Source organism: Tachysurus vachellii, chromosome 4 (assembly GCF_030014155.1).
Source record: "Tachysurus vachellii isolate PV-2020 chromosome 4, HZAU_Pvac_v1, whole genome shotgun sequence".
In the NCBI taxonomy this organism is placed as follows: Eukaryota; Metazoa; Chordata; class Actinopteri; order Siluriformes; family Bagridae; genus Tachysurus; species Tachysurus vachellii.
In genome coordinates, this window is record NC_083463.1 from 18,101,617 (window position 1) to 18,113,633 (window position 12,017).

The following is a 12,017-nucleotide window of genomic DNA, read 5'->3' on the forward strand; positions in this document are numbered from 1 at the left end:
GAAAGTGCTATGCAAAGCAGGCCTATTATTGCTGTTTTCAGGTTAAGCAGAATATGATTGAACAAACACATACCATCCCTTTTGAAAACATTGAAATAGCAAGGCCGGCTCTCCAGTTCTCTTGCCATACAATGACAATGTTCGGGTTTAAAATGGATGAATATGAGAAGATTATATTGTATTTTTTTGATATTTAGCTTTGCAATGCCTGTGCCAGGTGTGCCCTGTTAGACTGATTTTTTAAAATATGAATAGCTCTGAAAGTGGAGGCAAGAGAGTTGTTTAACTCTCGAGTGTTAAATAACTTAGTACTTTTTGTTTGAATGCATCCATATTTCAAGTGATGCATTCAAACAAGAAGTACCGTTATTTAACACTCCTAAGTATAAATATCAAGAAAAAAAAGGTGCATCTCATATTAAAATGTTTTAACAAAAGAACTGGCCTTTCCATTCCAGTATTTTCAGAAGCCTTGTATGTAAAAACCTATATATTAACAGACCTGCCAATCTCAAAGAAGAACAATGACTAGTCCTAGAAAATTGGTGGGAAAATCAAGTTTATGTCTCATGAGCAAATATTATGATTCAGTAGCTGCAGACTTCCAGTCTTTCAATCATTAACAAAAGTCAGTCCTGTTACGAATCACTTGTCTAATATTCAACATTTAACAGAAAACTTGAAATGTTTCCGAATGTCTAACATTAAATTTTTGTTAATATTTCTGCTGCTCAAACTAAATGTGTTTACGCTGACTGCCAAAGAGGGGCAAAGAAAATGAGCAGCATTTATCATCTGCATTTCATTACCATTGTAATAATTTTGCAAGTGATAATTGGTAATCCTATTTAATTCTTTTTCTGTCAAAAATTATTTGAGTGATAACACATACCGATGTATGCCAAGGTTAAAATTTAGATCTCTTACATAAAATGTTGCACAAAAAACGATCGAACAAAAAGGAGCACAAAACGCTTGATGTACTTTATAAAATTATTTATTTATAATCCATTTATAAAAACATTTCTAAATTATAATCATTTATCTTTCAAGTTTTGTGACAGAAATGTAAAATTCCCTTTAAGTGTTAGTTTAACCAAAAAAAATAATTTACATAAAACATTTAGCAAAAAAAAGAGACATTCATGCAACTTTATTGACATCAATGGAAAGGTTTGTCATGTGTTTTAAACATAATATCCAAGAAGAGGCAGAGCTCATCCATCATCCAAGAACAGCAGGAATATGCTTGTTAGTGAACAGTGAAGCCTATAAAAGAACATATTAGTCAAATCTCATTTCTCAGTTGTTAATCTTCATTGGTTGTTAATGTTTGTGGGTGAAAATGAGTTGGAAATGATATGTTCAAAAAATGCAAATCTTTTATGTCCATTTTATATTTAATAAATATTAATCTAAAATTTTCATACATACATTTTCACATACAAAAGTGATACACTGATATATACATTTTGAGAAGTTAAAGGTGCAATGCTGCCAGCCAGCCAGCCAGTTAGTTAAATTATTCTGCAGTATCACCAGCAATCTCACCTATTAAATGCAAGTGTGATAATAGGTAAGAGAGCCATCTGAAAATTCTTTAGACTTGCAGTATATTGCTGTAATCAATTTAAGAAAACTTTGGCAAATCTGTATGTCTTACGTTCATGATGAAAGAGAAAGCTAACATTGGACCAAAATGTATGGATCCAACACTGAGCACATAAAGAGTGCAGCTAAAAATAAAGCACCCAGAATGGGATTAAGCAAGAAGGAAGACAAGAATGAATTTATAGTAATACATGGAGAATATGTCTTTCTTGGCCGGTTGTGCTTATTCCACACCATTTCCCATAACTGTCCTCATTAGGTGCTCAAAAACTTCAACAATGTTTTTCTTTAACAAATAGAATCAGTTTTAATGCAATCTGCTACAAACATGAACTATGTACTTCATTATTTGTCACAGCTCCATTTAAGATGACCTTGTATTTAAATAACTTTTTTTTTCTCTTATGGGAAGATATTTATTAGATTTTAAAAGGTGTCTGTGAAGATCTCTGCCCATTTAGCCACAACAGCATTAGCGAGTACTGATGCTGGGTAAAGAGATACCTACTGTACACTTTCACTACTGCCCTCTATTGAGAAGACTTCCCATAATCCGACGTTTTCTAGCTGTTTATAAAGCAATAACTTTAGTGAGATCTGTTGGTTGTCTGAAGAAAGTTTAAACTGATAGAAGAAATATTAAAGTTCTAATATAAAGTATTAAAGGAAACTTTTTCCAACATGTTTCAAGAGTTTCCTTTGACCGTAGATCATAAAGAGTTGCTTTTATTTGACATGCTTGTGTCTCTTATTTCTGACAAAAAATTGCATTAAGATGCAAAAGAAAATCCTATCACAGGTTTGTTTCAAGGAATTATGATGGGGAAAAATAATTAATCAAATAAATTATTATTGTTAAGTGTCAACAGTGCTCTTTGAAAAATAACCCTATCTTTTATTCAGATCCACATAATGAACATGTTGCAACAAGTATGTTTAGCAACTGTACAGCAACTGTACTTGAAAAGTAATTGACGCATCCACTTTTGAAATTTCAAGTTACAGCACAGAGTATTAAAAATCAGCACCATTACTGATCAGGGTTACTGATCAGTGGTATTTTTTTGGGAGTGTTTTGCATATTTAGGCTGGGTTTGGCACCCTTATGTGAATGATGAGCAGCTCCCAGGGGGAACTCCAAGTGGCTCCTGTAGGCCTTTATGCAAGTTTTTCAGCTTAATGAGCTCTTCATAATAGCCCTCATCTGTCTGCTGCAACAGCAGGTGGTTCTGGTCCAAATGTTCCCCTCTATCTTACAACAGATCAGAGCTTAAATCAGAAATCTGAATTTAAGTGATTACATTGTACCATTTAACTGAAACCTGCACAATATACTTTCTATTTTTGACAGCAAAGAGACTAGCGCACAAAGCCGATTCCTGTCCACTCTAATATTCATGAATATTCTTGTATTTAAAACAAATTAGTTGCAGCTCCTGGACTGATAACAGGTTGAGCACATCCTGAATGCTCGTGGACAACATATTGAACAGAGAACAGAAACACTAGCATCGCTCTAACTTCTCTAATGGATTTGGGAAAAGTTTCAGAAATTTTTTTACATAAATTTGTGAATTGCCACAGGCTTAATCCGTGATGCAGTAAATGTTTATATCCAAGTGGTGGTTATCTCCAGATCATTTTCTTTTCATAATGGAAGCTTTTCTCACAATAAGTATCTCACATTACATTAATGCAAATGACATTAATGTAATGTTGTTATGTATTCGCCTCTTCAGCCGTTTCTGAAATATGACATTTTCAAATATAAAAGTAAAAAAAAGTGATGAAGAGGATGTCATCCAAGTGTGCTGAAAGAAAACATGGAGAGGTAGAGAGGGAGGGAGGGAGTGAGTGAGAGAATAAGTGTGTGTGGGTGTGTGTATGCATCATTCTAGTTGAATCAAACTGGCCTAACAGACTTGCGGAACCAGCTGGCTGTCAGCCACCTCATTACTTACACAGGCATACAATCTCTCCATCAATTTTTTTTTTTTTTTTTTTTTTTTTAACAAAAGTGTTGGCATTCCTACAATTCTCTTGTTGCAGAGCAGGAAGCAAAACTGTCTTTAAACTAAGATATGTTAAGGCACAGTATGTTACAGGTGAGAAATAAGCCACAGCAGAAATTCACAAGAAGTAAAATAAGACAACCTGATATAACCTGTGTTTGTAGCAATAGGACGATCTGTAAAGCACAGTTATTTATATCCTGTAAATGTTTTTTTGCGGAAATGATAATTATGTGGAACAGAAATTATTTATTTGATGCATGGTTCTTATAGACACATTGTTTAGTCTTCTGTACTCAAAGTTTTCACTTAAAGTTTGTACTCAAAGGTGAATATTAAAATTATGAGCAGAAGTATAAAGTATTAAATTAGTCCTTGGATGTAACCAAGTATAAATTATACTCCTACACCTAGTTAATATATAAATGAGAAAAATTCCATCCACCCACGTATCCATCCATCTATCCACTGAAGCGCTTATCCCACACAGAGTTGCTGGGTGCCTGTAATCTATCCCTGGGGACTCTGGGCACAAGACGACATGCCTGCCCATTGCACACACACACACACACACAACAGACAGTTCAGAGATGCCAATCAACCTACAATAGACTGGGGGAGGAAAGTGGAGCAAACCGGAGAAAACCTGGAAGCACAGGGAGAACAAACCCAGAGATGTGAGCAAAAATTCCTACCTTATTTTCATGTTGGCTATAACACACACCGCTACCTCTAAGATGAGTCTGGGTATTGAGGGGTTCATTTTATACTTGCTGTACACAGGAAATAAAACACACCCCAAGGACAACAGAGGCCAAAAACAGTTACTGAAACATGGCTTCATGCCAGTGGGGACAAAAACGAGGGCAGAGCTCTACAGGCTTGGAAGATAATCTAATTAAACAATATAATAAGATATGATCATATTTAAATAGCTGCTTTGTAATACAAAAAATACAAGAATCCTGTTACTGATGTGTGGGTGTGTATTGGTTAGGATTTACTTCTTATATAGATTTAGATTGAAAATTAAGGCCAATATATGGATAATACCTCTAAGCATCCATATGTGAATATTCTGAAACAGTTCAAAATGTTATGATTTACGTCCTTCAGTTGCAATGTTCTGTATTTTAATGGTCTCCAGGTGGCCGGTGCAGCAGGCTCATTTAGTGCTGATCAAACCTTTCTGGGAAAGCAGCCACCAAGCTCCCCCATCTCTGGCCAATCTCCATATGCATTCGTCTTCTGATCATTCACGATGAGCTGCATGTTCAAAGGAACACTCAGATTTTTTGGGGCGGGACAAAACTTTTTAAACACACATTACTTGCCATCTGTAAATGATTTGTTACAAATCTTAAGAAACATGTTTTAATCAGTAAATTATAATCAGTCCAATAATTAATTTGCCCAGCGTGTTGCAAATGTGCTTCCTACACTGGCATCACCTTTGGGTAGTGCACACAGGCAATTTTAACAGCATGCACAGTAATCTCATGTGAATTTTGTTAATATCGCATTCCCATTTCTGCTGCAAGCTAAATGTTACATGGCCTCAAAATGTCGACAGTGTATTCAGATACATTATGTGTGTAATAATACAGTAGAAAATTAGCGCGTTATGAAAATTCCTTATCTATTTGAACTTTAGGAGGTTTGCACCTTCTCAAAAGGACTCTCTTTATTTAGTCCACCTGCGCCTGCAAACACCCAGCTGTCCCGGTACTTCACAGAGTAGACCAGACTGCTACCCATGCCAGCAAATATCTCTCTGACTTCATCAGTTAACCTGCAGCATAGACAATGTGTTAAATGGGACAATATAACTGCAAGGATAATCTTAGTGAACACATCAACTTCATACATATTTTCTTATGTAAATATCTAAATGTGGCAGACTGTGTAAAAGATGTCATGCTTAGTTTAATACTCACTGTACAGAAGGGTCTGCAAATGAGGCTACTAAAACTATATTTCCTTTTTGTATCGTCTTTAGAACGTTATACAATCCTACAACAGTTCAGAAATAATACTGCTAAAGGCAGAGTAACTAAAAGGTGTAGAAATAGTAAATGAATATTAATTAGTTTAGATTTATTAAATATAACAAACCTACCTTCAGAATAGAGCTCAAAGAAGTCACTCTGCAATATGCTCCCAGTTTTGCCTGAAAAACAAAATGTTAGTCAGAGACACTGCACAGACTCTTTTTCTAATTTTTTTTAATGAAAAATTAGACTCTTTTGCTTCTTTTTACATAATGTGTAGTATAAATAGTGGTTGTGGTTTTAGATTTTGTTTTATTGCTTTATGTAATTTATTTACTGATTTATGAATGATCTATGATAAAAATATTATTGTTATTATTATTATTGTTGTTATTAATAATAATTAATAATATTAATTATTATTAATTAATTAATATTAATAACAACAACAACAACAACAACAATAATAATAATAATAATAATATTGGTGTTGAAGAAAATTACATGAAATTGTCATCTTTAGTAAATAAAGTATTTTGTCATCACTTTAAATTAAACTCACCATCCACTATCACAATGTTTATACCCCATCCAACATTGTTTTGTCCTCCTGACATAACACTGATAAAATAAAGGGAAACTACAGTCATATAGTTATATAGTACCTCTAGTTTTAATTATTTCAAAAATAAACAGTTTAAAACCTACATAATTAATAAGTACTTACAGTCTAAATGAGCAAGTTTTAGCAATCTAAATGAAGACTAGTATTTAATTTGGTGAGAGTTCACACTAAATATATTAAGCAGGGTAAACGTGTTTATTTCAAATGCACTTGTTTGAACATCAGTTCAAAACAGCAGTTGTTAGGAGAAAAAAGGCTAGTCATAATAAAAGTAATAAAAACAGCAAGAAAGCTTTAAACTTTCTTAGGGACACTGTGAAATCCATTTAGACAAAACAGAAACAACACAATAAAACCAGACACTACCAAGATCAGTCCAAACTGAGTGAGTAGGCAAGAAGGGCAATTGTCAGAGAAGTGTCTAAGAATTAGGTACATCTCTAAAGTAGTTACAGAAATCACTGGCTGAAATAGAAAAACATGTGCAGACCTCAACGATAACATCATGATCAGCTCTTCACAGGTCTGTTGTCTATGGGAGAATGACCAGAAGGAAGCCATTTCTGAGAAAGATGAATGGTCGATTCAAAGCCCAGCCTGCCATTAATCCATTTTAACTCTCCGTTTATTTTAACAGAGTTGGAGATAATATGCAATGAGGAATAGAAGAAAATGCAAAAATTCAAATGTGCAAAGCTCATATAAAAACCTGCAAGGTAAATATATATCAACTGAGAAATAATAAGCTAAATAATATATTTAATATTGTAACTGTAGAGCGTCACTTCAAAAGTATGTTTCAATACATTTTAAAGGAGAAATATTAATGGAAGGGAGTTGGAATACTTTCTGGAGACACTGTATTTTAAATAAAAGGCAGTATTTGGTTATACCAAATTGTATCCAAAAGATGTTCAGCAGAAACATATAGAGTTATAAAGGCAAAATATGGGCCAACAAGCCATATTCATGGCTTCCTTCTGTCAAGAGTCTCCATTTTAGAGTAATACATTGTACACTGAAATTGTAATCACTGTCATCTTACCTTTCATTTTTGTTACCTTAAACTGAGACACTTGTTCGTTAAAGATTATGAAAACATTTGCACTTAACTGTACATATACATTTGGATTCACTAGCTAATTTAAAATTTCTGTACTTACATCCTGTTGTTAAAACAGATCTTTGGCCCAACCGCATTGGCTGCTCCACTACGCAGAAAGAAGGAGAAGTGGTCTGCAGGACATACTTTATAAGGACAGCAACCTGGATAACCTAGATCAAACAAAGCTAAACAGAAAGTCACTTAGCATTTACTTACAGTTGACATGTGACACACTAATTAACAGTGCACTCATGTAAGGTTTATATATCAAACTAGTAATAATAATATTATAATTATTGAATCATATTATTATTATTATTATTAGTAGTAGTAGTAATAGTAATAGTAGTAGTAATAATAGAAGCAGCAGCAGCAGCACTATTATTAATAATATTCATCATCATGGGCATAATTTTAAAAAACAAACAAAAAAGGTAAACTCAAGATAAAGCTCACCAGGAGAAACACACTCTGATGCAGAACTTCCTATTCCATCTGAATTAAAACACGTTTTAGAGAATCAAGTTTGTGAATGCTGTAAAATAACGAATAAACAAAAAGGGTGTAGAACGATGCCACAAACATACGAACATTTTGCACGCCCTTGCTGAGATGTCTCCTTAAACAGGAACCCCAATACTAAGATAAAGATGATCACAAATGTAACAGCGAAGCTAAGCTCTGGAAATACACAAAAGGTCAATTTTACAAGCTCGTTTTATAGTAGCAAAGGACTGATTAACAAGGAAGTTACAGGATAATTACCTTGATGTCTCATCCTGCCTGTGTTCATCGTGTATACTTTACCTTCAGTACTATTTTAACTATACTGTACCGAATGGAGCTGTTTAGGTAAGGAAAGATAATCAGACCAGGAACTACGATACATTAACACACCCTGAACTCAAATATTATTTTTTCTCTAGTCTTTGTCATCCCATTGTCATCTTTGCAGCCATCCCGCTAAATAATTATTTGACTTTTAGTTTTACTACATAAACATTCTCAATCACTTTTAGTTATTGTTTTATGCTGATCAGGGTTACCGTGGATACAAATCCTATACTGATTCACACCCTCATTTGAACCTAGGGGTAATTTATCTTAGCTTATCCACCTACTAACATGTTCTGGGTGGTGGGAGGAAAGCAGACGAAGCTTTCCAGAGAAACAGAGACAGCAGGCAAAGCTCAGACTCAAGTTCAGCGTTGAATCTGATCAGATGGCAACGACACCAGCTGCCCTACTGTACCTCCCACTATATAAACACCATATTTTACTGCAGCACAGTGAATAAACTAAATAAACAATATGCTTTAAAATAACTTTAATGCTGTGTGGTGAATTTTCAGCCAACACTGAATAAACATTTTCAGATCATGAATGTTTTCAGTGTTTCAGAGTTACATATAAAGGCATATAATCTATTGCAAAAGCACAATAATCAAACATGTTTTATTACAAGGAAATCCAACCACATTCTCAAACATCATAAAACAAATACAGCACCACAAAATAAAACAGAATGAACCATATTCAAGTTATTGAACAATATAAGAGAACTCAAGACTGATTTAAAATAATAATCTTAATTAATAATTAATAATAGATATAATATCAGTAATAATACCAGTAGACCAAACACATGTATTTATCCGGTGTTCACATTTAGAAAAAACTGGAAAAAAATGCAAAAACTAAAGAAAGTATGTTCAAAAGTCTAGTGGAAGCCATGTGATAAGACAACTGCCCACAAGTCTTAATATGTTTAGAGAGAAAAATGCAAAAGTGTAACTATACTACAAACTAATACATTAACAATAAATAAACTTCCATCTGTTTCCTTAGAATGAGTGATAATACAGATTGAGGTGTGATAAAGCCGATTCTATGATATACTGTATAGCAGGAATACAGCCAAAGACTGCTTTAAATATTAAAACTTCAATAGATTTTATGGACCTCCTCAGTATACATAATACATAATTAATATGTGTTAATATGTATACGTATACATAATTTAGCTTTTCAAATATAAGATTTATTGTTTAAATATATGCAATAACATATTGACCATTTATCAAAGCCATGTAGCTTTTTATTTCTGAACTTTCCACAGACACAAAAAAATGAGGTTCAAATGTAGTTGTTTTTGAGTTTCTGGGAATTGTAATCACACGTAACCTGAACCAATTAAAACTAAAAAAATTACAGCAACTTTGAAAGTAGTGGGCTGTAATTTGCTGTAACAAGTAATAGTAGTAGTAATAGTAATAATAATAATAGTAATAATAATAATAATAGTACTACTACTACTACTACTACTACTAATAATAATAATAATAACAACAATAATAATGATCCTCACTTCTTTGATCAATGTGGATCCCAAAGGAAGCTCTTAATAAATCATTTTACCATTCACAGCTACAAAGTTTATCAACACCATGTGACCTTTAAAAACCCATAATGATTTTGGCATTAACAGTAAGCACTGAGAGAAGGCGAGGCTGAAAAGGACAAAATGTTTATGAAGAAAACCTGAAGAATTCTTAAAAAAAAAAAAAAAAAAAATCCACTTCACCCCTGGTTTCACTCCAAAAGATCCTGAGAGGAATAAATACATAATCACAGTATTAGCATGAAGAGTAGTTCCTCTTGAACAGTGAAGTAGGCAAAATTCTTACCTCATCAGATTCTTCTTCTCTCTGCTCCTCCATCCGTCTCAGCACAGAGTATCTGTATGTGGCATCACTGGAATTTTAAAAGTTTCACCTAAGATTATTACTTGAATTATATATGCGTGCGTGACACTCACTTACACACACACACTCACTCACTCACACACTCTCACACACACTCACATACACACGCTCTCACACACAAACACACTCACTCACACACACACACACATACACATACTCACACACATACACACACATACTCACACACACACACACACACACACACACACACACACACACACACACAGGACTAAAGCTGAAAGCTTAATCTTATATATGTTTACATGTTACATGTATATGAGTAAATACAGCCAGTTAAAGAAACTGAAACTGTTGAAAAACACCTCACCTTTGCGGGAAGCAATATTGTTTAATAACATAAATTGCAGCCACTATTGCAGCAATTGCGACGATTACGACAGATGCCACGACGCCGGGATGTATCCTGACCTGCAAGTGTGTAAATGAACTTCAAATGAACTATTTGTTAACTGTATTGTTAGTATGGAATAAACTCTATAAACTTGTAAAAACAGAACATAAGTTTATGTCGCTAACCACAGGCGGTGGAGCTGTGGGGTCTGAAACACTTGGGAAATGCTTCAATTCACCACGTCCAGGTTTGGTTGAAGTCAAAATGCCGGTCGACTTTCCAAACAAAACAAAACACGCTATATTTAGGAATAAATACGAATAATGTAACTTGTTCGTACAACGTACAGCCATTGTTGTTTACTTCCTGATGACGTGACGTCAGAAGCCATCACACCAATCATTAGCCGATTCTAAATTCAGCACGAATAAACCATGAAGAGATCTTATTACCTAGAGTAGGTGTGGGGCAAATTCACATGACAGTGTATATTTATAAAGGTCAACCTATTAAAACAGTATTTACATCTTATTCCTAAACATAGATCCAAACCTTTAACATCCGGGTGGTCAGCTATGACCCAAACTGTTTACTGGGGGATATAAGTGGATCTTAATAAGACATAAATGGCACACACTTAAACACAAGCTACAAAATGTCACAACTAACATCTTCTAAAGTAATCTAGCACTGTGAATTCATCAAATGATCTTAACATGCTCTAATAACAAACTGCTTTGACTCCAAATAGTGAACGCTGATAATAAAAAAAAAAAAAAATATGATTGTTCGGTAACCTGCTTGTTAATTGTGGTCATTGGAGCCAAGGAACAGTACACTTCAGTTTGATTTAGCTGTAATGGCTTGTTCCTGCTTGACAGTGGTGATCCTCACTGTTGTCAATGATGAAATGAGCTTTGAAATTTCATGGGGATCCAGTGCATATATTATTTAGATTAGTCTATTGCAGCCAAATCACTAAATGACATGGACACCCACAATATTATTAATATTATTATACAGCACATAAACAACAGCCACGTGTCCATGCTTTACCCATTACTTCCACTTATGCCTATAGAACAATTATTATTATTTCCTCTAATCTCAGTTAAGGCAAGGCACTAAATATACATAGTTTTTTTTTTTTTTTTTTTTTTTAACCAGTGGATATCATCATCATATCAATAGATCTTTGACAGTTGATTGCTAATATTTATGCATCAGACCTTGTTTAAAAAAAGTATTTGTGTAACTAAATAATAAAAACACAAATATAGACAATTATAGTCTTTTGGTGTTGTTAGAATTAACATATTTATTTCACTGTGAAGGTGAAAGACTTTTACACAAACATTTTTCATACATAGGTTCTTTTTTTATTTCAATCAATCAGTATAAAATCTAATCGAAATCCAACAATAATCAACATGTTTGGAAAATCTTCTGTAATATAGTTTTAATAGGGATAGGAATAAACATATCATGTCATGAATGCAGGTCACCTAGAACCTGATTAACAGAAGAACTATTTTAAAAATACTATGTGAGTTAAT

At 33.7% G+C, this 12,017-nt stretch overlaps 1 protein-coding gene across 1 annotated transcript; it reads right to left on the reverse strand.

Moving 5' to 3' along the window:
* Positions 1-1,083: 1,083 nt before the first annotated feature.
* On the reverse strand, positions 1,084-8,137 carry si:dkeyp-67f1.2 (uncharacterized protein LOC556106 homolog). Its single transcript, XM_060867264.1, has 9 exons — positions 8,110-8,137; positions 7,936-8,025; positions 7,801-7,839; positions 7,403-7,529; positions 6,177-6,235; positions 5,743-5,793; positions 5,561-5,636; positions 5,289-5,415; positions 1,084-4,889 (listed from the first exon to the last, which is right to left on the reverse strand). The coding sequence occupies exons 1-9, from the start codon at positions 8,135-8,137 to the stop codon at positions 4,803-4,805; spliced, it is 684 nt and encodes a 227-aa protein (XP_060723247.1). The 3' UTR covers positions 1,084-4,802.
* Positions 8,138-12,017: the final 3,880 nt, after the last annotated feature.

What these genes read in the sequence shown, in the direction of transcription:
- si:dkeyp-67f1.2 (XM_060867264.1), bottom strand. Translation starts at nt 8,137, where the DNA reads ATGAACACAGGCAGGATGAGACATCAAG. An exon ending in ATCAGAGTGTGTTTCTCCTG is followed by an intron (nt 7,530 to 7,800) that starts GTGAGCTTTATC and finishes CTTTCTGTTTAG; the next exon opens with CTTTGTTTGATCTAGGTTAT. An exon ending in TTTGCAGACCCTTCTGTACA is followed by an intron (nt 5,416 to 5,560) that starts GTGAGTATTAAA and finishes TCTATGCTGCAG; the next exon opens with GTTAACTGATGAAGTCAGAG.